At 70.5% G+C, this 25,163-nt stretch overlaps 1 protein-coding gene across 1 annotated transcript in view; it reads right to left on the reverse strand.

Annotated features, from left to right (window-relative positions):
* Positions 1–25,163, reverse strand: part of LOC309414632 (uncharacterized protein) — a gene marked incomplete at both ends in the record, with an annotated part of 51,206 nt that overhangs the window by 3,871 nt on the left and 22,172 nt on the right. Inside the window, 27 exon segments of the mRNA XM_082011987.1 lie at positions 105–219; positions 319–362; positions 365–409; positions 1,155–1,175; positions 1,178–1,364; positions 2,233–2,378; positions 3,125–3,250; positions 5,087–5,242; positions 5,679–5,762; positions 7,029–7,209; positions 10,576–10,806; positions 12,063–12,194; positions 12,402–12,515; positions 14,683–14,844; positions 15,685–15,746; positions 16,857–17,013; positions 17,088–17,161; positions 17,982–18,110; positions 19,377–19,508; positions 20,080–20,208; positions 20,294–20,418; positions 21,028–21,168; positions 21,990–22,074; positions 22,077–22,094; positions 24,112–24,298; positions 24,412–24,685; positions 24,781–24,790. Coding sequence (XP_081868113.1) covers positions 105–219; positions 319–362; positions 365–409; positions 1,155–1,175; positions 1,178–1,364; positions 2,233–2,378; positions 3,125–3,250; positions 5,087–5,242; positions 5,679–5,762; positions 7,029–7,209; positions 10,576–10,806; positions 12,063–12,194; positions 12,402–12,515; positions 14,683–14,844; positions 15,685–15,746; positions 16,857–17,013; positions 17,088–17,161; positions 17,982–18,110; positions 19,377–19,508; positions 20,080–20,208; positions 20,294–20,418; positions 21,028–21,168; positions 21,990–22,074; positions 22,077–22,094; positions 24,112–24,298; positions 24,412–24,685; positions 24,781–24,790 — 3,267 coding nt within the window.

Genomic DNA, 25,163 nt, shown 5'->3' on the forward strand with positions numbered 1-25,163 from the left:
CCCGACGGCGACCCCCCCAAGCCCAGGGTCCCCCAAAAGGCGCCCGTGGCGGGGCGCGGGGCCCCGGGGGGCGGCGGGGGGCTGGGGCGCGCCCCGGGTCTCACCCTTGGCGGAGCCGAGGACGTCGGCGTAGCTGAACCCCCCGACGCAGACGAGCCCCCGGAAGCCGTCGAGGGTGGCGGCGCCGGAGCACAGGTCCTCGGTCGTCACGTCCCACACCTGGGGGGGACGCCCCAGGCCTGGGTCCCCCCGCCGCCGCCCGCGGGGGCCCGGCCCCCCCCGCGCCCCCCGCCCGCGCCCCCCGCCCGCGGCGCTCACCTGGAAGCCGGCCATGGCGAAGGCGGCCGCCATCTCGCGGTCCCGTTGCTGCCCTCCTCCCGCAGCACGGCCACGCGCGGCCCCGGCAGCTCTGGGGGGCCGCGTCAGCCCCGGCCCCGCGCCCCGGGACCCCCGGCACCCCCCGGGACCCCCCGCGACCCCCCACACCCCTGCGACCCCCCACCCCCCTGCGAACCCCGTGACCCCCGTGACCCCCCACAGCCCTGCGAACCCCGCGACCCCCGCGCACCCGCGACCCCCATGACCCCGTGACCCCCCACCCCCCTGCAAACCCCACGACTCCCCCGCGACCCCCCACACCCCTGCGACCCCCCACACCCCTGCGAACCCCCGCGACCCCCCGCGATCCCCATGACCCCCGTGACCCCCCACCTCCCTGCGAACCCCGCGACCCCCCGCGCACCCCGCGACCCCCATGACCCCCGTGACCCCCCACCTCCCTGCGAACCCCGCGACTCCCCGCGACCCCCCACACCCCTGCGACCCCCCACACCCCTGCGAACCCCGCGACCCCCCGTGACCCCCATGACCCCCGTGACCCCCCGTGACCCACACGACCCCATGAGCCCCCATGAGCCCCCACCCCCATGAGTCCCCAGCCCCCCATGTCTCCCCAGACCCCCATCTTGCGGTCCCCCACGACCCCCATGAGCCCCCACCCCCCACATCCTCCCAGCCCCACATGTCCCCCAAGATCCCCCAGGTCCCCGTGGCTCTCCGGCCCCCCACGACCCCCATGACCCCCAGGATCCCGCCAGACACCCTGTGACCCCGCGGAGCCCCGATGTGGCCCCCACGGCCCCCCAGGCCCTCACCCATGTGCCGGAGCAGGGGGGCTCCTCGCAGGGGTCGAAGGTGAGGGTGAAGGTGGGTCCGCGGCGCCGGCGCAGCCCGGCCTCCTCCTGGGCCACGCAGTCCGCGGCCGCCTGCTCCCGCTCCAGCCGGAAGCTGGTCTCCTCCCAGAGCCCCCGCAGGTCCCCCACGGGCTCGGACAGCACGGACACGCCGGCCACGGCCACCTGGACCTGCCGCGGGAACACGGGGACGGTCAGGGACGGGGGCACGTGGCCACCACCATGGCCATCACTGTGGCCACTGCCATCCACGCCCGCAGTGGGACACGGCCGCGGCCACGGGGACGCGGCCATGGGGACATGGCCATGGGGACATGGTCACGGGGACATGGGCATGGCCACCTCCTGTCCCACCAGGACACCATGGGGACACAGCCATGGGGACATGGCCATGGGGACATGGTCACGGGGACATGGCCATGGCCACCTCCTGTCCCACCAGGACACCATGGGGACACAGCCATGGGGACATGGTCACGGGGACATGGCCATGGCCACCTCCTGTCCCACCAGGATACCATGGGGACACGGCATGGGGACATGGTCACGGGGACATGGCCATGGCCACCTCCTGTCCCACCAAGACACCAAGACACCATAGGGACACGGCCATGGGGACATGGTCACGGGGACATGGCCATGGCCACCTCCTGTCCCACCAGGACACCAAGACCACCATGGGGACACGGCCATGGGACATGGTCACAGGGACATGGCCATGGCCACCTCCTGTCCCACCAGGACACCATGGGGACACGGCCATGGGGACATGGCCATGGGGACATGGTCACAGGGACATGGCCATGGCCACCTCCTGTCCACCCAGGACATGCCGGGGCAGGCCATGGGGACATGGCCATGGCCACCTCCTGTCCCACCAGGACACCATGGGGACAGCCATGGGGACACGGCCATGGCCACCTCCTGTCCCACCAGGACACCTTGGGGATACATCTGCAGGCCCACAGCCTCGGTCACCTCCTGCGCCCCCGGGGCCAGCAAGGGCCCCTGCCACCCCTCTGTCCCCACGTCCCCTCACCATGGCGTCAGGCCCGTAGGGGCCGCTGTGGCCGATGGGGACGCAGCGCACGCCGGCCTCCTGGTAGCGGCGGCAGACGTCCACGCTGGTGCCCACCGGCACCTCCAGCAGCAGCCCCGGCTCCTCCGCGAACAGCACGGCCAGCGCTGCGGGGACAGGGACACGGCGGGGGGAGACGGTGGCGTGGGACATCAGAACACGGGGACAGGGGACACGAGGACGTGGGGGCGTGGGATGATGGGGACGTGGGGACGTGGGATGGAGATGTGGGGACATGGGGGACATGGGGACATGGGGACGTGGGGACAGGGGGACATGGGGACATGGGACAGGGAAAGGGGAATGTGGGACATGGGGACAGGGGACAGGGGGACAGGGGACATGGGGACAGGGGACAGGGGACATGGGGACAGGGGACAGGGGGACAGGGGACAGGGGGACATGGGGACAGGGGACGTGGGGACATGGGGATGTGGGGACGTGGGACAGGGGGACATGGGGACGTAGGGACGTAGGGACATGGGGACAGGGGACAGGGGGATGTGGGACATGGGGACAGGGGACAGGGGACATGGGACAGGGGACGTGGGGACATGGGGACATGGGGACGCAGGGATGTAGGGACGTGGGGACATGGGACATGGGGACGTAGGGATGTAGGGACATGGGGACATGGGGACGTGGGGACATGGGGACAGGGGATGTGGGGACATGGGGACGTGGGGACATGGGGACATGGGACATGGGACATGGGGACGTGGGGACAGGGACGTGGGGACGTGGGACGTCGGGGGTGGGCGACGGGAGGACACGGGGTGCGAGACGTGGGGCGGTGGGACGGGGGGTCGGGCTCTCCGGGGGTCCGGGGCGGCCGCGGGGGTCGGGGACTCACGGGGGGTGTCGGGGGGGTCGGGGGCGATGTCCGCCCGCAGCCCGCAGTTGCCGGCGAAGGCCATCTCCAGCAGGCAGCCCAGCAGCCCCCCGTCGCTCACGTCATGGCCCGCGCACAGCGCCCGCGCTGCGGCGCCGCGTCAGCCCCGCCCCCCGCGCCGCGCCGCCCCCGCGCCCCAAATCCCCCCGCGCCCCAAATCCCTCCTGTGCCCCAAATCCCTCCTGTTCCCCAAATCCTTCCTGCACCCCAAATCCCCCCCGCGCCCCAAATCCCCTGCACCCAAATCCCCCGCGCCCCAAATCCCCCCGCACCCCAAATCCCTCCTGTGCCCCAAATCCCTCCTGTGCCCCAAATCCCTCCTGCACCCCAAATCCCCCCGCGCCCCAAATCCCTCCTGCACCCCAAATCCCCCCGCACCCCAAATCCCTCCTGTGCCCAAATCCCTCCTGTTCCCCAAATCCCTCCTGCACCCCAAATCCCCCGCGCCCCAAATCCCCCCCCGCGCCCCAAATCCCCCCGCGCCCCAAATCCCTCCTGTGCCCCAAATCCTTCCTGTACCCCAAATCCCCCCGCGCCCCAAATCCCTCCTGTGCCCCAAATCCTTCCTGTACCCCAAATCCCCCCGCGCCCCAAATCCCTCCTGCGCCCCAAATCCCTCCTGTGCCCCAAATCCCCCCGCGCCCCAAATCCCCCTGCGCCCCAAATCCCTCCTGTGCCCCAAATCCTTCCTGTACCCCAAAACCCCCCGCACCCCAAATCCTTCCTGTGCCCCAAATCCTTCCTGTGCCCCAAATCCCCCCGCACCCCAAATCCCTCCTGTACCCCAAATCCCCCCGCGCCCCAAATCCCTCCTGCGCCCCAAATCCCTCCTGTGCCCCAAATCCCCCCGCGCCCCAAATCCCTCCTGCACCCCAAATCCCTCCTGTGCCCCAAATCCCCCCGCGCCCCAAATCCTTCCTGCACCCCAAATCCCTCCTGTGCCCCAAATCCCCCCGCACCCCAAATCCTTCCTGTGCCCCAAATCCTTCCTGTGCCCCAAATCCCCCCGCACCCCAAATCCTTCCTGTTCCCCAAATCCTTCCTGCACCCCAAATCCTTCCTGCACCCCAAATCCCCCCGCGCCCCAAATCCCCCCGCACCCCAAATCCTTCCTGTACCCCAAATCCCTCCTGCACCCCAAATCCTCCCGCGCCCCAAATCCTTCCTGTACCCCAAATCCCTCCTGCACCCCAAATCCCCCCGCGCCCCAAATCCCTCCTGCGCCCCAAATCCCCCCGCACCCCAAATCCCCCCGCGCCCCAAATCCCCCCGCACCCCAAATCCCTCCTGCGCCCCAAATCCCCCCGCGCCCCAAATCCCTCCTGTGCCCCAAATCCTTCCTGCACCCCAAATCCTTCCTGCGCCCCAAATCCTTCCTGCACCCCAAATCCCCCCCGCACCCCAAATCCCTCCTGTGCCCCAAATCCTTCCTGCATCCCAAATCCTTCCTGCACCCCAAAGCCCCCCCGCGCCCCAAATCCCTCCTGCACCCCAAATCCCCCCCGCACCCCAAATCCCTCCTGCACCCCAAATCCTTCCTGCACCCCAAATCCCCCCCGCACTCCAAATCCTTCCTGCACCCCAAATCCTTCCTGTGCCCCAAATCCCTCCTGCACCCCAAATCCTTCCTGTGCCCCAAATCCCTCCTGCACCCCAAATCCCCCCGCACCCCAAATCCCTCCTGCACCCCAAATCCTTCCTGCACCCCAAATCCCCCCCGCACCCCAAATCCTTCCTGTTCCCCAAATCCTTCCTGCACCCCAAATCCTTCCGGTACCCCAAAGCCCCCCACTGCACCCCAAAGCCCCCCCTGCACCCCAAATCCCCCCGCACCCCAAATCCCCCCCCGCCCCCCGCCGCCCCCCCGGGCTCCCCGCCTCCGGGGGGGCTCCCGCCGCGCCCCCCGCCCGCGCCCGGCCCCACCTGCGAGCAGGCGCTGGGTGACGCGGAAGGCGCGGGCCAGGCCCCCCGCGTCCGCCAGGTCGGGGCAGGCGTCCCCCAGCTGCGCGAAGACCTGGGCCAGGGCGCTGCCCCCCAGGCGGTGCCGCCCCGGGCTCAGCTGCACCCACAGCAGGGCCCCTGCGGGACCCCCCGCCCGGGGGTCAGCGCCCCGCGGGGGTCCCGGCCCCGGCCCCCCCCCCCCGCCGCCCCACAGCGTCCCGCCGGGCCCCCCGAAATCAGCCATGGGGGGTGTGGACCCCCTGCGGGCACCCCAAAACGTCCCGGGGGACCCCCAAATCCGGGGGGGGGGGGGTGCAGCACCCCGAGGTCTCCCCGGAGCCCCTCCCGGGAGTCCCAGCACCCCAAGACGTCCCCAGCTCCCCCCAGGGCGGCACCACCCCCAGCCCCTCTAGAGCCCCCGAGGGTCCCCGTCCCCCGCAAGCACCCCAAAACGCCACCAGGGACGCCAGCCCCCCCCCGGGCACCCCAAAACCCCCACGGGGTGGCCCTGGCTCCCTGAGGGCACCCCAAAGCCCCCCCGCTCCAGCCCCCCCGGCCCCCCAGGGTCCCCGACCTTTGCCGTCGGGACACTTGAGGTCGGGGGTGACGGTGGCGGTGATGTCGGGACAGACGGCGTAGGCTGAGACCACCAGGGTGCCTGGGCGGGGGTCAAGAGGTCACGGGGGTGCACGGGGGGCCGCAGCGGGGCACCCACGGCCGGGAGCAGGGCGGTGGTACCCATGGGTGGGATGGCACCACGGCAGTGGCACCCGCGACCCACCACCATGGCGGTGGTGACACCCCACCACCACGGCGGTGGCGACACCCCACCACCATGGCGGTGGCACCCGTGGGTCCTGCTGCTGCGGCACCCGCGACCCACCACCACGGCGGCGGCACCCATGGGTCCTGCTGCTGCAGCACCCGCGACCCACCACCATGGCGGTGGTACCCACGACCCACCATCATGGTGGTGGTGACACCCACACCCCACCACCATGGCGGTGGCACCCATGGGTCCTGGTGCTGTGGCACCCATGACCCACCATCATGGTGGTGGTGACACCCACGCCCCACCACCATGGCAGTGGCACCCATGGGTCCTGCTGCTGCGACACCCGCGACCCACCACCATGGCGGTGGCACCCACAACCCACCATCATGGTGGTGGTGACACCCACACCCCACCACCACGGCGGTGGCACCCGCGACCCACCACCACGGCAGCGGCACCCATGGGTCCTGGTGCTGTGGCACCCGCGACCCACCATCATGGTGGTGGTGGCACCCACACCCCACCACCACGGCGGTGGCACCCATGGGTCCTGGTGCTGTGGCACCCGCGACCCACCATCATGGTGGTGGTGGCACCCACACCCCACCACCACGGCGGTGGCACCCATGGGTCCTGGTGCTGTGGCACTCACACCCCACCACCATGGCGGTGGCACCCATGGGTCCTGGTGCTGTGGCACCCGCGACCCACCATCATGGTGGTGGTGGCACCCACACCCCACTACCATGGCGGTGGCACCCATGGGTCCTGGTGCTGTGGCACCCGTGACCCACCATCATGGTGGTGGTGGCACCCACACCCCACCACCATGGTGGTGGCACCCATGGGTCCTGGTGCTGTGGCACCCACGACCCACCACCACGGCAGTGGCACCCGCAACGCACCACCACGGCGGCGGCACCCATGGGTCCTGCTGCTGCAGCACCCGCGACCCATCATCATGGAGGTGGTGGTGGCACCCACACCCTACCACCATGGCGGTGGCACCCGCGACCCACCGTCACGGCGGTGGCACCCGTGGGTCTTCGCGCAGCGGCACCCAGGACCCACCATCACGGTGGCGGCACCGCGACCCACCCTCCTGGCACCCGTGACGCCGCGCCGCGCCGCGCCGGCAGCAGCACTCACCGGGCGCCAGGACGGTCTCGGCGCCGACGCGGGCCGCCATGCTGAGCGAGTCCTTGCCGCCGTCGATGGCCACGCCCAGGCGGTGCAGGAGCCCCACCAGCCCCTCGCACGCCGTCACCAGCGCCCCCCCCTCCGCCCCCGTCTTCGCCCCCCACATCCAGTTGCCGGAGCACTTCACGTCCTGGGGACACGGGACACGGCGTCACGTGGGACACGGGGAAGGCGGGGACATGGGTGACACGGGTGACACAGGGACACGGGTGGCACAGAGAAGACGGGGACACGGGACACCGGGATATGGGTGACATGGGGACATGGGTGACACAGAGAAGAAAGAGACATGGGACATGGGGACACGGGTGACATAGGGACACGGGTGAAACAGAGAAGAAAGGGACACGGGACATGGGGACACGGGTGACATAGGGACACGGGTGACACAGAGAAGAAAGGGACACGGGACATGGGGACACGGGTGACATAGGGACACGGGTGAAACAGAGAAGAAAGGGACACGGGACATGGGGACACGGGTGACATAGGGACACGGGTGAAACAGAGAAGAAAGGGACACGGGACATGGGGACACGGGTGACATAGGGACACGGGTGACACAGAGAAGAAAGGGACACGGGACATGGGGACACGGGTGACATAGGGACACGGGTGACACAGAGAAGACGGGGACACGGGACACCGGGATATGGGTGACATGGGGACATGGGTGACACAGAGAAGAAAGAGACATGGGACATGGGGACACGGGTGACATAGGGACACGGGTGAAACAGAGAAGAAAGAGACACGGGACATGGGGACACGGGTGACATAGGGACACGGGTGACACAGAGAAGAAAGGGACACGGGACATGGGGACACGGGTGACATAGGGACACGGGTGAAACAGAGAAGAAAGGGACACGGGACATGGGGACACGGGTGACATAGGGACACGGGTGACACAGAGAAGAAAGGGACACGGGACATGGGGACACGGGTGACATAGGGACACGGGTGACACAGAGAAGACGGGGACACGGGACACCGGGATATGGGTGACATGGGGACATGGGTGACACAGAGAAGAAAGAGACATGGGACATGGGGACACGGGTGACATAGGGACACGGGTGAAACAGAGAAGAAAGAGACACGGGACATGGGGACACGGGTGACATAGGGACATGGGTGACACAGAGAAGAAAGGGACACGGGACATGGGGACACGGGTGACATAGGGACACGGGTGAAACAGAGAAGAAAGGGACACGGGACATGGGGACACGGGTGACATAGGGACACGGGTGACACAGAGAAGAAAGGGACACGGGACATGGGGACACGGGTGACATAGGGACACGGGTGAAACAGAGAAGAAAGGGACACGGGACATGGGTGACACGGGTGACACAGGGACACGGGTGGCACAGAGAATGCGGGGACACGGGACACCGGGATATGGGTGACATGGGGACATGGGTGACACAGAGAAGAAAGAGACATGGGACATGGGGACACGGGTGACATAGGGACACGGGTGAAACAGAGAAGAAAGGGACACGGGACATGGGGACACGGGTGACATAGGGACACGGGTGACACAGAGAAGGCGGGGACACGGGACACCGGGATATGGGTGACATGGGGACATGGGTGACACAGAGAAGAAAGAGACATGGGACATGGGGACACGGGTGACATAGGGACACGGGTGAAACAGAGAAGAAAGGGACACGGGACATGGGGACACGGGTGACATAGGGACACGGGTGAAACAGAGAAGAAAGGGACACGGGACATGGGTGACACGGGTGACACAGGGATACGGGTGGCACAGAGAAGGCGGGGACACGGGACACCGGGATATGGGTGACATGGGGACATGGGTGACACAGAGAAGAAAGAGACATGGGACATGGGGACACGGGTGACATAGGGACACGGGTGAAACAGAGAAGAAAGGGACACGGGACATGGGTGACACGGGTGACACACGGACACGGGTGGCACAGAGAAGGCGGGGACACGGGACACCGGGATATGGGTGACATGGGGACATGGGTGACACAGAGAAGAAAGAGACATGGGACATGGGGACACGGGTGACATAGGGACACGGGTGAAACAGAGAAGAAAGGGACACGGGACATGGGGACACGGGTGACATAGGGACACGGGTGACACAGAGAAGAAAGGGACACGGGACATGGGGACACGGGTGACATAGGGACACGGGTGACACAGAGAAGAAAGGGACACGGGACATGGGGACACGGGTGACATAGGGACACGGGTGAAACAGAGAAGAAAGGGACACGGGACATGGGGACACGGGTGACATAGGGACACGGGTGACACAGAGAAGACAGGGACACGGGACACCGGGATATGGGTGACATGGGGACATGGGTGACACAGAGAAGAAAGAGACATGGGACATGGGGACACGGGTGACACGGAGAAGACGGGGACACAGGGACACGGGACACGGGCACACGGCGACGGGGAGACACCAGGGCCACGGAGGGGGGAGGGGGGTGCAGGTAACGAAGGGGACACGGGGACACAAAGGACACGGGATGGGGGAGGGGACAGGTCAGCGCCGGCGCGTGTCCCAGCCCCCTCCTGCCACCCTCAGCGCCCCAGGTTGCCCCCGGCACCCCCCAACCTCCCCCGTCCCCTCCCACCCCGTGGCACGGCCGTGCCGCGGTACCCGTGACCATGACGTGGCCCTGGTGACAACGGCTTTGCCCCCGTGGCCACAACGTGGCCCCAGTAGCCACGGCACGGCCCTGGTGTGACGACGACACGGCTCCTGGGGCCATGGCGTGCATGCCGTGGCCTCATGTCCCATGGCTGTGCCACGGCCATGCCGGTGGCCATGGGTCCCCTCGGCCATGCCGTGGCCACCCCATGGTCCCCTTTGGCCATGCCGTGGCCATGACATGGGTCCCCTTGGCCGTGCCGTGGCCATGCCATGGTCAGGCTGTGGTCCCTTCGGCCGTGCCATGGCCACCCCGTGGTCCCCTTTGGCCATGCCGTGACCATGCCATGGTCAGGCTGTGGTCCCCTCGGCCGTGCCGTGGCCATGCCGTGGCCATGCCATGGGTCCCCTTGGCCATGCCGTGGCCATCTTGCAGCCATGCCATGGTCCCCTATGGCCATGCCATTGCCATGCCACGGCCATGCCACGGTCCCCTTGGTTGTGCCGTGGCCATCTTGTGGCCATGCTGTGGCCATGCCGTGGTCCCCTTGGCCGTGCGGTGGCCATGAGGTGGTTGGTACCCGTAGCCACGGCCATAAGGGTGCTGTGGCCCCACAGCCCCACCTTGTGGCCATGTCATGGTCCTGGCGTGGCAAGGACATGGCCACGGCACGGTCTCCACGGCTGTCACACGGCCACCGAGCCATGGCGTGGCCATCCCGTAGCCGTGCCACGACCGCGTCACTGCTGCTCCCGTAGCCACGGCACGGCCGTGCCGGTGCGCCGAGCAAAGCCAGCTCACCGCCCGCGGCCGCGGCGCCGGCGCGCCGGCGCGGTACTCACGCGGAGGTCGGTGACGCGGGCGAAGACGAGGTTGGTGAGGGCCTCGGTCAGCGCCAGGCGGGCGCCGGCGGCCGGGTCCAGCAGCCCCTTGATGGGCTGCTCGCCCAGCGCCGTGGCCGCCCCCACCGTGTCGAAGTGGGACAGGGCCACCACGGCCACGTCGGCCAGCGGCGTGTGCAGGGGGCCCACGCACTGCTGCTGGGCCACCAGCCCCGTCACCGAGCGGTCCACCTGCCGCGGGGACGCGGCGTCAGCGCGGGACAGCGCTGGGAGGCGGCCACGGGGACGGGGACGGGGGGACGGGGCCGTGGGACGGGGACGCAGGACACGGGACGCGGGATGCAGGACGTGGGACATGGGACAGGGGATGCGGGACACGGGATGCGTGACACAGGACATGGGATGCGGGACGTGGGACACGGGACACGGGACGCGGGATGCGGGACGTGGGACATGGGACAGGGGATGCGGGACACGGGATGCGTGACACAGGACATGGGATGCGGGACGTGGGACACGGGACACAGGATGCGGGACGTGGGACATGGGACAGGGGATGCGGGACACGGGATGCGTGACACGGGACACGGGACATGGGATGCGGGACATGGGACATGGGACATGGGATGCGGGACGTGGGACACGGGACACGGGACACAGGATGAGGGACGTGGGACATGGGACAGGGGATGCAGGACACGGGATGCGTGACACAGGACATGGGACGCAGGACACGGGACGCGGGACGCAGGACACGGGACATGGGATGCAGGACACGGGACACGGGATGTGTGACACGGGACATGGGATGCAGGACACAGGACACGGGACGAGGGATGTGGGACGCAGGACGCGGGACGCAAGATGCGGGACGCAGGACACGGGACATGGGACGCGGGATGCAGGACGTGGGACATGGGACACAGGACACGGGACACGGGACACGGGCCGGGACCGGCACCGAGGGGCTCAGACATGGACGGGGACATGTCATGGAGGGACACGTGGGGGACACGGAGGGGCCCACGGCCATGAGGGCTGGGGGGGCTGGGGGGGGCCGTGGGGGGTCTTGGGGGGCCATGAGGGCGCCATGGGGGGCCATGGGGCGTGGGGTGCCATGGGGGGCCATGGGGGGGCGTGGGGGGCCGTGGGGGGCCATGAGGGCGCCATGGGGGGCCATGGGGCGTGGGGTGCCATGGGGGGCCATGGGGGGGCGTGGGGGGCCGTGGGGGGCCATGAGGGCGCCATGGGGGGCCATGGGGCGTGGGGTGCCATGGGGGGCCATGGGGGGGCGTGGGGTGCCATGGGGGGCCATGAGGGGGCCATGGGGGGCCATGGGGGGCCATGGGGGGCCATGGGGGGCCATGAGGGGGCCATGGGGTGCCATGGGGGGCCATGGGGGGCCGTGGGGGCCATGAGGGGGCCATGAGGGCACCATGGGGGGCCATGGGGCGTGGGGGGCCGTGGGGGGCCGTGGGGCGCGGTACCTTGTTGGTGAGGTAGCGCTTGCTGGCCACGGCCGGCAGCCGCAGGACGCGCTCCAGCGCCTGCCGCACCGACAGCGCCGGGGGCAGCGCCAGCGGGCGCAGGGTGGGGGGCACCCGCTGCAGCACGAACTCCTGGGGGGCGTGGGCGGGGGGGGGGGGGGGCGTCACCGCGGGGGTCCCCCGGCCCCGCGGGGTGTCCCCATTCCCCGCTGGGGGGTCCCCGGCCCCTTTGGGGGTCCCTTTCGGGGGGGGGGGGGGGGTCCCGTCACCGGGGCGGTCCCCATCGCCACGGGGGTCCCCACGGGGGTCCCCATCGCCCCGCCCGGGCCCCCCCCTCACCTTGCGGGGCATCTTGCCCAGCACCCACTCGAGCTCCAGGTTGACGGGGGTGGGGAGCCCCTCGTGGGACCCCCCCTCGGGCACCGGCGCCTCCAGGTCATCCACCAGCACGATCTGGGGGGGGGGGGGTCAGCGGGGCCGGGGCCCCCACGGCGCCCACGGAACCCCCCGGCGACCCCCCGAGGACCCCCCAAAACTCCCCGTGGCCCACAGGGGCCCCCAGAGCCACCCCCGGCCCCCCGTGTCCCCATGCGTCCCTGGGCCCCACACCCCCACGGGCCCCACGCCCCACGTCCCCACATCCCCACGTCCCCACACCCCACACCCCACATCCCCACGTCCCCACGTCCCCACGGCCCCTGTCCCCACGTCCCCACACCCCACGTCCCCACGTCCCCACGTCCCCTGTCCCCACGTCCCCACGTCCCCACGTCCCCACATCCCCTGTCCCCACGTCCCCACGTCCCCACATCCCACATCCCACATCCCACATCCCCACGCCCCACGTCCCCACATCCCACGTCCCCACACCCCACGTCCCCATCCCCACATCCCACATCCCACGTCCCACGTTCCCACGTCCCACGTCCCCACGTCCCACGACCCACGTCCCCACATCCCACATCCCCACACCCCACGTCCCCACGTCCCACGTCCCCACATCCCACGACCCCACATCCCACGACCCCACATCCCACGACCCACGTCCCACATCCCCACGTCCCACGTCCCCACATCCCACATCCCCACACCCCACGTCCCCACACCCCACGTCCCCACACCCCACGTCCCCACGTCCCACGTCCCCACATCCCACGACCCACGTCCCACATCCCCACATCCCACATCCCCACGTCCCACGTCCCCACATCCCACGTCCCACGTCCCACATCCCCACGTCCCACATCCCCACATCCCACATCCCCACGTCCCACGTCCCCACATCCCACGACCCACGTCCCACGTCCCCACATCCCACATCCCCACATCCCATGTCCCCATGTCCCACGTCCCACATCCCCACGTCCCCATCCCCACACCCCACGTCCCCACATCCCACATCCCCACATCCCATGACCCACGTCCCACATCCCCACATCCCACATCCCCACGTCCCACGTCCCCACATCCCACGTCCCACGTCCCACATCCCCACGTCCCACATCCCCACGTCCCACATCCCCACATCCCACATCCCCACGTCCCACGTCCCCACATCCCACGACCCATGTCCCACATCCCCACGTCCCACATCCCCACGTCCCACATCCCCACGTCCCACGTCCCCACATCCCACATCCCCACATCCCACGACCCACGTCCCACATCCCCATGTCCCACATCCCCACGTCCCATGTCCCCACATCCCACGTCCCACGTCCCACGTCCCCACACCCCACGTCCCCACATCCCCACGTCCCACGTCCCACATCCCACATCCCACATCCCCACGCCCCACGTCCCCACATCCCACGTCCCCACACCCCACGTCCCCATCCCCACATCCCACGTCCCACGTTCCCACGTCCCACATCCCCACGTCCCACGTCCCCACGTCCCACGACCCACGTCCCCACATCCCACATCCCCACACCCCACGTCCCCACACCCCACGTCCCCACGTCCCACGTCCCCACATCCCACGACCCCACATCCCACGACCCACGTCCCACATCCCCACGTCCCACGTCCCCACATCCCACGACCCACGTCCCACATCCCCATGTCCCACATCCCCACGTCCCACGTCCCCACATCCCACATCCCCACATCCCACATCCCCACACCCCACGTCCCCACATCCCACGTCCCACGTCCCACATCCCCACGTCCCACATCCCCACGTCCCACATCCCCACATCCCACATCCCCACGTCCCACGTCCCCACATCCCACGACCCACGTCCCACATCCCCACGTCCCACATCCCCACGTCCCACGTCCCCACATCCCACATCCCCACATCCCACATCCCCACATCCCACGACCCACGTCCCACATCCCCACGTCCCACATCCCCACGTCCCACGTCCCCACATCCCACGTCCCACGTCCCACGCCCCACGTCCCACATCCCCACATCCCACATCCCCACACCCCACGTCCCCACACCCCACGTCCCCACATCCCACGACCCACGTCCCCACGTCCCATGTCCCCACATCCCCACGTCCCACGTCCCCACATCCCACGACCCACGTCCCACGCCCCACGTCCCCACATCCCCACGTCCCCAACCCCCCGCCCCCCCCGCGCCGCACGCCCCCCGGCCGCGCCTCACCCGCCCGTCGCCGGTGACGGTGCCCACCACGCAGAGGGGGCAGCGCTCGCGGGCGGCCAAGCGCCGCAGCAGCCGCAGCCGCGCCGGCCGCACCAGCAGCGCGTTGGACTCCTGGTACTCGGCGCCCCACAGCTCCAGCACGCTCAGCGTCGGGTCGCCGCGCTGCCGCGCACGCCTCAGCGCCCGCGCGCGCCCGGGGGGCCGGCGAGGGGAGGGGGTGGCCGTGGGGTCCCAATGGGGGAGGGGGGCAGGGGGGCAGGGGGGAGGCCCTGGGGAGGGGTCGAACGGGTGGGGGGTCCCGTAGGTGGGAGAGGGCCCGTGGGTGGGGGGCCCGTGGGTGGGGGGCCCGTGGGTGGGGGTCCCGTGGGTGGGAGGGCCCCAGGGGTGGGGATCTCATGGGTGGGGGGTCCCATGGGTGGGGGTCCCCTGGGTGGGGGTCATGTGGGTGGGGGTCCCGTGAGTGGGGAGTCCCGTAGGTGGGAGAGGCCCTGTGGGTGGGGGTCCCGTGGGTGGGGGTCCCGTGGGTGTGGGTCCTGTGAGTGGGGGTTGTGTGGGTGGGAAGGCCCCCGGGGTGGGGATCTCATGGGTGGGGGGTCCCATGGGTGGGGGTCCTGTGAGTGGGGGTCCTATGGGTGGAGAGTCCCGTAGGTGGGAGAGGCCCCGTGGGTGGGGGTCGTGTGGGTGGGGGTCGTGTGGGTGGGGGTCGTGTGGGTGGGAGGGCCCCAGGGGTGGGAATCTTATGGGTGGGGGGTCCCACGGGGGGGGTTCCCATGGGTGGGAGAGGCCCATGGGTGGGGGTCCTGTGAGGGGGGGTCCCATGGGTGGGGGGTCCCATAGGTGGGAGAGGCCCCGTGGCTGGGGGTCCCATGGGTGGGGGGTCCCGTGGGTGGGGGTCCCAGGCTGGGTCCTGTGGGTGGGACAGCCCCAGGGGTGGGGATCCCGTGGGGGGGGTCCCGTGGGGGGGGGGCCCTATGTGGGGGGGTCCCGTGGGGGTCCCGGTACCTGGAAGCGGCTGGCGTAGATGACGGCCCCCGCCGGCTCGCTGAGCTCCTTCAGGACGTTCCCTGGGGACCGCGGGGACGGGGACGCTGAGGACCCCCCCGTGCCACACCCCCCTGTGCCCCACCCCCTGTGCCACACCCCCCGTGCCACACTCCCTGTGCCACACCCCCTGTGCCACACCCCCCTGTGCCACACCCCCATGTGCCACACGCCCATGTGCCCCACCCCCCTGTGCCACACCCCCCCTGTGCCCCACCCCCTGTGCCACACCCCCCTGTGCCACACCCCCTGTGCCACACCCCCCGTGCCACACTCCCTGTGCCACACCCCCCTGTGCCACACCCCCCTGTGCCACACCCCCATGTGCCACACGCCCATGTGCCCCACCCCCCTGTGCCACACCCCCCTGTGCCACACCCCCTGTGCCACACCCCCCTGTGCCCCACCCCCTGTGCCACACCCCCGTGCCACACCCCCCTGTGCCACACCCCCGTGTGCCACATGCCCATGTGCCACACCCCCCTGTGCCCCACCCCCTGTGCCACACCCCCGTGCCACACCCCCCTGTGCCACACCCCCGTGTGCCACATGCCCATGTGCCCCACCCCCCTGTGCCCCACCCCCCTGTGCCACACCCCCCTGTGCCACACCCCCCTGTGCCACACCCCCATGTGCCACACCCCCATGTGCCACACCCCCCTGTGCCCCACCCCCCTGTGCCACACCCCCCTGTGCCACACCCCCCTGTGCCACACCCCCCTGTGCCCCACCCCCCTGTGCCACATGCCCATGTGCCCCACCCCCCTGTGCCCCACCCCCCTGTGCCCCACCCCCTGTGCCACACCCCCTGTGCCCCACCCCCATGTGCCACACCCCCATGTGCCACACCCCCATGTGCCACACCCCCTGTGCCACACCCCCTGTGCCCCACCCCCATGTGCCACACCCCCATGTGCCACACCCCCATGTGCCACACCCCCTGTGCCCCACCCCCCAGGACCCCCACGTCCCCCACGTCCCCCGCGCCCCCGCCCCGCGCCCCGCCCCACGCCCCGCCCCCCACCCCGCGCCCCGCCCCGCCCCCCGCCGCGCCCCGCGCCCCGCGCCCCGCCCCGCCCCGCGCCCCCACCCCACCCCGCGCCCCGCGCCCCGCCCCGCGCCCCGCCCCGCACCGTTGCCGCCGGCGCCCTGGTCGTGGACGCTGCAGATGGGGTTGGCGGCGCCGCTCTCCACGCAGCCGCGCAGCACCCGGTTCATCTTCTGCTCCATCTCGGGGTCCCCGCGCTGCACCGCGCCCGCGTCCCGCTCCTCCGCGTTGTCCCCCTGCACCTGCGGCGGGCGCGCGGTGGGGCCGCGCCCCTGCGGACCCCCGCCCCGGCACCCCCGCCCCGGCACCCCCTTACCTGGATGGAGGAGGCGGCCCCGCCCCCCACGCCGATGCGGTACACGGGACCCCCAACTTTCACCACCAGCATCCCTGGGGGCACGGCCGGCTGAGAGGGGGAGGGGCGGTTTGGGGGTCCCAGGGGCGGTGGAGGGCAACGGGAGGGGGATTTGGGGGTGCTGGGGGGTGATTTGGGGGTCCCAGGGGGTGACAGAGGGGGCCTGGGGGGGGATTTGGGGGGGTTTGGAGGGGTGGGGGGCGATTTGGGGGTCCCAGGGGCGACAGAGGGGGCTTGGGGGGGAATTTGGGGGGCGATTTGGGGGTCCCAGGGGTGACAGAGGGGGCCTGGGGGGGGATTTGGGGGGCGATTTGGGGGTCCCAGGGGTGACAGAGGGGGCCTGGGGGGGATTTGGGGGTGTTGGGGGGCGATTTGGGGGTCCCAGGGGCGACAGAGGGGGCCTGGGGGGGGATTTGGGGGTGTTGGGGGGGTGGGGGGCGATTTGGGGGTCCCAGGGGTGACAGAGGGGGCCTGGGGGGGGATTTGGGGGGCGATTTGGGGGTCCCAGGGGTGACAGAGGGGGCCTGGGGGGGATTTGGGGGTGTTGGGGGGCGATTTGGGGGTCCCAGGGGCGACAGAGGGGGCCTGGGGGGGGATTTGGGGGTGTTGGGGGGGTGGGGGGCTTTTTGGGGGTCCCAGGGGAGGTCGTGGGGGTTCGTGGAGACGCCCTCGGGCTGAGTGGAATTTGGGGGTCCCGTGGGGGCGGGGGGGGGGTCCCCGGGAAGTCTGGGGGTCCCACGGGGATTTGGGGGTCCCGGGGGAAGTTTGGGGGTGCTATGGGGATTTGGGGGTCGTGGAGGGGGCCCACGGGGATTTGGGGTTGCCAGGGCAGTTTGGGGGTCCCGGGGGTCTCACCGGGCTCGGGGGGCTCCTTGCGGACGTGCTCGTCCTCGATGGCGCCGATGCCGCCGCTGAACATGATGGGTTTGATCCACTCGCGCCGCTGCCCCCCCGGCAGCACCTGCCCGAAGGAGCGGGCGAAGCCTGGGGACACCCCCCGGCGTCACCGCGGCGTCCCCGCGGCGTCACCCCCTGCCCCCCGGCGCCGCCCGCCGCCTGGCACCCCCCGCCCGGGGGGTCCCCCAGACCAGGGAGGTCTTCGGGTGTCCCTGGAGGGTCCCCAAACATCCCTGGGGTCCCCAAGGCTGTAGGGTGTCCCCAAGGCCATGGAGGTCTTTGGGTGTCCCTGGAGGGTCCCCAAATGTCCCCAAGGTTCCCCAAGGCCATAGGGTGTCCCCAAGGGTCCCCAAGGCTATGGAAGGTCTTTGGGTGTCCCTGGAGGGTCCCCAAATGTCCCCAAGGTTCCCCAAGGCCATGGAGGCCTTTGGGTGTCCCTGGAGGGTCCCCAAATGTCCCCAAGGTTCCCCAAGGCCATAGGGTGTCCCCAAGGGTCCCCAAGGCCATGGAGGCCTTTGGATGTCCCTGGACAGTCCCCAAATGTCCCCAAGGTTCCCCAAGGCCATAGGGTGTCCCCAAGGGTCCCCAAGGCCATGGAGGCCTTTGGGTGTCCCTGGAGGGTCCCCAAATGTCCCAGAGGTGCCCAAGGCAATGAGGGGTCCCCAAGTGTCCCCAAGGCCATGGACGGTCTTTGGGTGCCATCTAGAGTGTCCCCAAATGTCTCAGAGATCCCCAAGGCGGTAGAGGTCTTTGGGTGTCACCTAGAGTGTCCCCAAGGGTCCCCAAGACCACGGAGGTCTTTGGGTGTCCCTGGAGAGTCCTCAAATGTCCTCAAGGGTCCCCAAGGCCATGGAGGTCTTTGGGTATCCCTGGAGGGTCCCCAAACATCCCTGGGGTCCGTAGGGTGTCCCCAAGGGTCCCCAAGACCAGGGAGATGTCTGAGTGTCATTGGAAGGTCCTCAAATGTCCCCAAGGGTTCCCCCAAGGCCATAGGGTGTCCACAAGGGTCCCCAAGGCCACGGAGGTCTTTGGGTGTCACCTGGAACATCCCCAAACGTCCCAGAGGTGTCCAAGGCAATGAGGGGTCCCCAAGTGTCCCCCAGGCCTTGGAGGTCTTTGGGTGTCCCTGCAGGGTCCCCAAATGTCCCCAGGAGTCCCCAAGGCAATAAGGTGTCCCCAAGGGTCCCCAAGGCCATGGAGGTTTTTGGGTGTCCCTGGAGGATCCCCCCAAACATCCCTGGGGTCTGTAGGGTGTCCCCAAGGGTCCCCAAGACCAGGGAGGTCTTTGAGCGTCCCCGAAGGGTCCCCACGTCCCCGGGGGTCCCCGCGTGCCCCCGGGGGGACCCCGCTCACCGGCCAGCACGGGCTCCCCGAACTTGTTGCCGTAGTCGCTGGCGCCGTCGCTGGCCCCGATGGCGATTTCCAGGGGGCGGGCGAAGGCCGTGGGGTACGGCTGCGCCCCGTCTTCCCAGGGCAGCTCGTAGCCTGGGGGCGGCCGCGCCGCGTCGACCGCGCCCGGCCGGGGCGGGGCCGGGGGACCCCCCGGCGGGGCGGACCCCGGGTTTGGGGAGTTTTGGGGGGTTCGGGGAGCTTTGGGGGAGCCCTGGGGAGTTTTAGGGGGGTCCCGGGGGATTTGGGGGGGGGGGAGCTAAGGGATTGAGGGGGTTGGGGGGGGTCCCAGGGCGGTGTTTGGGGGGGTCCCCGGGGGATTGTTGGCCCCGGGGGGTCTCAGAGCTATTGGGGGGCCCTTGGGGGGGTATTGGGGGTCTGGGAGGACTCGAGGGGGTCCCAGGAGGGTTGGGGGATTGGGGGGGGTATCAGGGGGTCTCAAGGGTTTGGGGGGATCCCAGGGGAAGGTTTGGGGGGTCCCTGGGCTATTGGGGCTCCTGGGGGAGTTTGGGGGGTCCCGGGAGGTTTCAGGGGGTCCCAGGGCTGTTGGGGGGTCTGTGAGGGTCTGGGGGGTCCAGGGGGATGTCTGGGGGGAAGGGGGGGGTGTTCAGGGGGTCTCCGGGGTTTGGGGGTCCCGGGGGGGGGTTTGGGGGTCCCGGGGTCTCACCGGGGATGAGCAGGTTGCCGAAGCTGTACCCGGCGGTGCCGGCGATGACGTGGGCGCCGCGGCCGGTGCACTGCACGTCCCGGATCCGGCCCCCCGTCCCCGTCGTCGCCCCGCTGAAGGGGGCCACAGCTGGGGGCGGGGCCGGGTTAGGACACGCCCAGTCTCGAGCCACACCCTCGCCGGACCCCCGGCCGCGCCCCCCGGCGCCGCTGACCGGTGGGGAAGTTGTGGGTCTCGGCGGTGAAGATGACGTGCCGGATGGTCGTCCTCTTCTCGAAGGGGCTCGGCTCGGCCGGGTCGCGCGGCCACAGCGCCGTCACCGGCACCCCCCGGATGGCGCTGCGGGGGCAGGGCGCGTCACCCCGCCGGCGCCCACGGGCACCCGTGGGTGACGGGGTCCCCCAGCCTCCCTGCCATCATCGCCCACGGGGGGTGGGGCTGCCCAGCCTCCACACCGAGGCACCCATGGGTGATGGCACCCTTCAGCCTTGAAGCCATCATCACCCATGGGTGGTGGGACTGACCAGCCTCCACGCCATGGTCACCCATGGGTGTTGGGACCCCTCAACCTCGAAGCCATCATCACCCATGGGTGATGGGACTGCCCAACCTCCATGCCATGGTCACCCATGGGTGGTGGGACTGCCCAACCTCCATGTCATGGTCACCCATGGGTGTTGGGACCCCTCAACCTCGAAGCCATCATCACCCATGGGTGGTAGGGTTCCCAACCTCCACGCCATGGTCACCCATGGGTGTTGGACCCCTCAACCTCGAAGCCATCATCACCCATGGGTGGTAGGGTTCCCAACCTCCACGCCATGGTCACCCATGGGTGATAGACAACCCCCCCCACCTCCACACCACGGTCACCCGTGGGCAACAGCCACCCCAGGGACCCCTGGCCTTGACGCCATGGGGCACCCATGGGCCACCCATGGGCCCCACCTGCTGTTGTCGGAGAACTTGATGATGTTGTTGGGGTTGCTGGAGCTCTGGGTTCCCATGATGCTCTGGAAGAGCGACTGCGGCTCCTCCCGCCCGTCCACCAGCAGCCGCCCCTTGAAGAACCAGTGGCGGCTGTGCTCACTGGGGACATGGGGACGTGGTCACGGCGGGCGGCCGCGGCAAGGATACGGACACGGCGGGGCACCAGCGGGGCACACGGGGACATGGTCACGGCAGGTGGTGTCGGTGGGGGACCCGGTCACGGGCGTGGGGTCAATGGGGACACGGTCATAGGGGTGGGGTCAATGGGGTCAATGGGAACATGCTCATTGGGTGACATCAATGGGGACATGGTCATGAGGTGATGTCAAGGGGGACACGGTCACGGGGGTGGGGCAATGGGATCAACGGGGACACAGTCATGGTGCGACATCAAGGGGGACAAGGTCATGGGGGGTCAATGGGGTCAACAGGGACATGGTCATGGAGTGACATCAAGGGGGACAAGGTCATGGGGATGGGGCCAAGGGGGACACAGTCACGGGGGTGGGGTCAATGGGGTCAATGGGTACATGGTCATGGAGTGACATCAACGGGGACACAGTCATGGTGTGACATCAAGGGGGACAAGATCATGGGGGGTCAACGAGGCCAATGGGTACATGGTCATGGAGTGACATCAAGGGGGACAAGGTCATGGGGGGGTCAATGAGGTCAACAGGGACATGGTCATGGGGTGACATCAATGGGGACATGGTCATGGGGTGACATCAAGGGGGACAAGGTCATGGGGGGGTCAATGAGGTCAACAGGGACATGGTCATGGGGTGACATCAAGGGGGACACGGTCATGGGGGTGGGGCCAAGGGGAACGGGGGCGGGACCCCGCAGGGCTATGCCGGGAGGGGGACTCGGGGCAGGGGGCGGGGCAAGGGGGCGGGGCAGGGGGCGGGGCACGGCACCTGTTGGACTGCGCCAGGTCGAAGCACTCCACCGAGGTGGGGTTGCGGCCGGCGGCGCGGAAGAGCCGCGTGTAGTACTGCACGTCCAGGGGTCGAAGGCCAGGCCTGGGGGCAGCGCCGTCCCCCAGGGTCCCCCCAGCCCCCGCGCACGGCCCCGCCCCCCCGTGCCACGCGACCCCCGTCTCCGCGTCACGTGACCCCCGCGCCACGTGACCCCGTGCCCTCTATGTCCCCTTGTCCCCACGTCCTCCGTGTCCCCGTCACCAACGTCCCCCATGACCCACGTCCCCCCGTCCCCCCATGTCCCCGAGGACCCCCAGGTGTCCCCATGTCCCCACATGACCCCGATGTCCCCCCATGACCCCCCATGACCCCCCACGTCCCCGATATCCCCCCAAGACCCCCCATGAACCCCCCCGCGTCCCCCCACATCCCCGACGTCTCCCCACAACCCCACGTCCCCCCACGACCCCCCACGACCCCCCCCACATCCCCGATGTCCCCCCACGACCCCGATGTCCCCCCAAGACCCCCCATGACCCCCACGACCCCCCCATGACCCCCACGTCCCCGATGTCCCCCCACGACCCCGATGTCCCCCCAAGACCCTCCATGACCCCCCACGACCCCCCCATGACCCCCCACGTCCCCGATGTCCCCCCAGGACCCCGATGTCCCCCCAAGACCCCCCATGACCCCCCACGACCCCCCATGACCCCCCACGTCCCCGATGTCCCCCCACGTCCCCGATGTCTCCCCAAGACCCCCCATGACCCCCCACGTCCCCGATGTCCCCCCAAGACCCCCCATGACCCCCCACGACCCGCCCATGACCCCCCACGTCCCCGATGTCCCCCCACGTCCCCGATGTCTCCCCAAGACCCCCATGACCCCCCACGTCCCCGATGTCCCCCCACGACCCCGAGGTCCCCCCAAGACCCCCCATGACCCCCCACGACCCGCCCATGACCCCCCACGTCCCCGATGTCCCCCCACGACCCCGATGTCCCCCCAAGACCCCCCATGACCCCCCACGACCCCCCCATGACCCCCCACGTCCCCGATGTCCCCCCACGACCCCGATGTCCCCCAAGACCCCCCATGACCCCCCACGACCCCCCCATGACCCCCCACGTCCCCGATGTCCCCCCACGACCCCGATGTCCCCCCAAGACCCTCCATGACCCCCCACGACCCCCCATGACCCCCCACGTCCCCGATGTCCCCCCACGTCCCCGATGTCTCCCCAAGACCCCCCATGACCCCCCACATCCCCGATGTCCCCCCACGACCCCGATGTCCCCCCAAGACCCCCCATGACCCCCCACGACCCCCCCATGACCCCCCACGTCCCCGATGTCCCCCCAGGACCCCCCATGACCCCCCACGACCCCCCCATGACCCCCCACGTCCCCGATGTCCCCCCACGTCCCCGATGTCTCCCCAAGACCCCCCATGACCCCCCACGTCCCCGATGTCCCCCCACGACCCCGATGTCCCCCCAAGACCCCCCATGACCCCCCACGACCCGCCCATGACCCCCCACGTCCCCGATGTCCCCCCACGACCCCGATGTCCCCCCAAGACCCCCCATGACCCCCCACGACCCCCCCATGACCCCCCACGTCCCCGATGTCCCCCCCACGTCCCCGATGTCTCCCCAAGACCCCCCATGACCCCCCACGTCCCCGATGTCCCCCCACGACCCCGATGTCCCCCCAAGACCCCCCATGACTCCCCACGACCCCCCCATGACCCCCCACGTCCCCGATGTCCCCCCACGTCCCCGATGTCTCCCCAAGACCCCCCATGACCCCCCACGTCCCCGATGTCCCCCCACGACCCCGATGTCCCCCCAAGACCCTCCATGACCCCCCACGACCCCCCCATGACCCCCCACGTCCCCGATGTCCCCCCACGTCCCCGATGTCTCCCCAAGACCCCCCATGACCCCCCACGTCCCCGATGTCCCCCCACGACCCCCCATGACCCCCCACGACCCGCCCATGACCCCCCACGTCCCCGATGTCCCCCCACGACCCCCCATGACCCCCCACGACCCCCCCATGACCCCCACGTCCCCGATGTCCCCCCCCCGCGCCCCCCCCCCCCCGCCCCCTACCCAGCTCGCGGTCGGCCTGCTCCAGGGCGCGGGCGCCGCCGCGCAGGACGTCGATGGTGGTGACGGGCACGGGGCGCGCGGGGGCCTCCAGCGTGGCGAGGGGCGCGGGGTACAGCTGCTCCGTCATGGGGTCGCGCAGCGCCCGCGCCAGCCGCTCCGCCGCGCCCGCCGGCGGCCGCCCCTCGAACTGGGGGGGGGGGGGGGACACACGCACGCGCCCGCCCGCGTCAGCGCCGCCGCGGCGCGCGCGGGGGGACCCCCGCCTCCCCCCCCCCCGCCCCGCGCGCCCCCGGGACCCACCTGCAGCAGGAGGCGGCGCGAGCGCTCCAGGCGCCGCACGCGGCACAGCCCGGCCGCGCGGCACAGCGAGACGGCGTTGGTGGAGGCGGCCGTGCAGACGCCCAGCCTGCCGGCGCGCGGCACCCGTGGGACCCCGGCACCGCGGCACCCACGGCACCCGTGGGACCCCGGCACCCGTGGGACCCGGCACCGCAGCACCCACGGCACCCGTGGGACCCCGGCACCAGTGGGACCCCGGCACCGCGGCACCCATGGCACCCGTGGGACCCCGGCACTGCGGCACCCACGGCACCCACGGCACCCGTGGGACCCCGGCACCCGTGGGACCCCGGCACCGCGGCACCCACGGCACCCGTGGGACCCCGCCACCCACAGGACCCTGGCACCCACAGCACCCACGGCACCCGTGGGACCCCGGCACCGTGGCACCCACGGCACCCATGGGACCCCAGCACCCGTGGGACCCCGGCACCCGTGGGACCCCGGCACCGCGGCACCCACGGCACCCGTGGGACCCCGGCACCCGTGGGACCCCGGCACCGTGGCATCCACGGCACCCGTGGGACCCCGGCACCCGTGGGACCCCGGCACCGCAGCACCCACGGCACCCGTGGGACCCCGGCACCGCGGCACCCACGGCACCCACGGCACCCGTGGGACCCCGGCACCCGTGGGACCCCGGCACCGCGGCACCCACGGCACCCGTGGGACCCGTGGGACCCCAGCACCGCGGCACCCACGGCACCCGTGGG

This window comes from Phaethon aethereus, assembly GCF_964289735.1.
Source record: "Phaethon aethereus genome assembly, chromosome: 30".
Taxonomy (NCBI): domain Eukaryota; kingdom Metazoa; phylum Chordata; class Aves; order Phaethontiformes; family Phaethontidae; genus Phaethon; species Phaethon aethereus.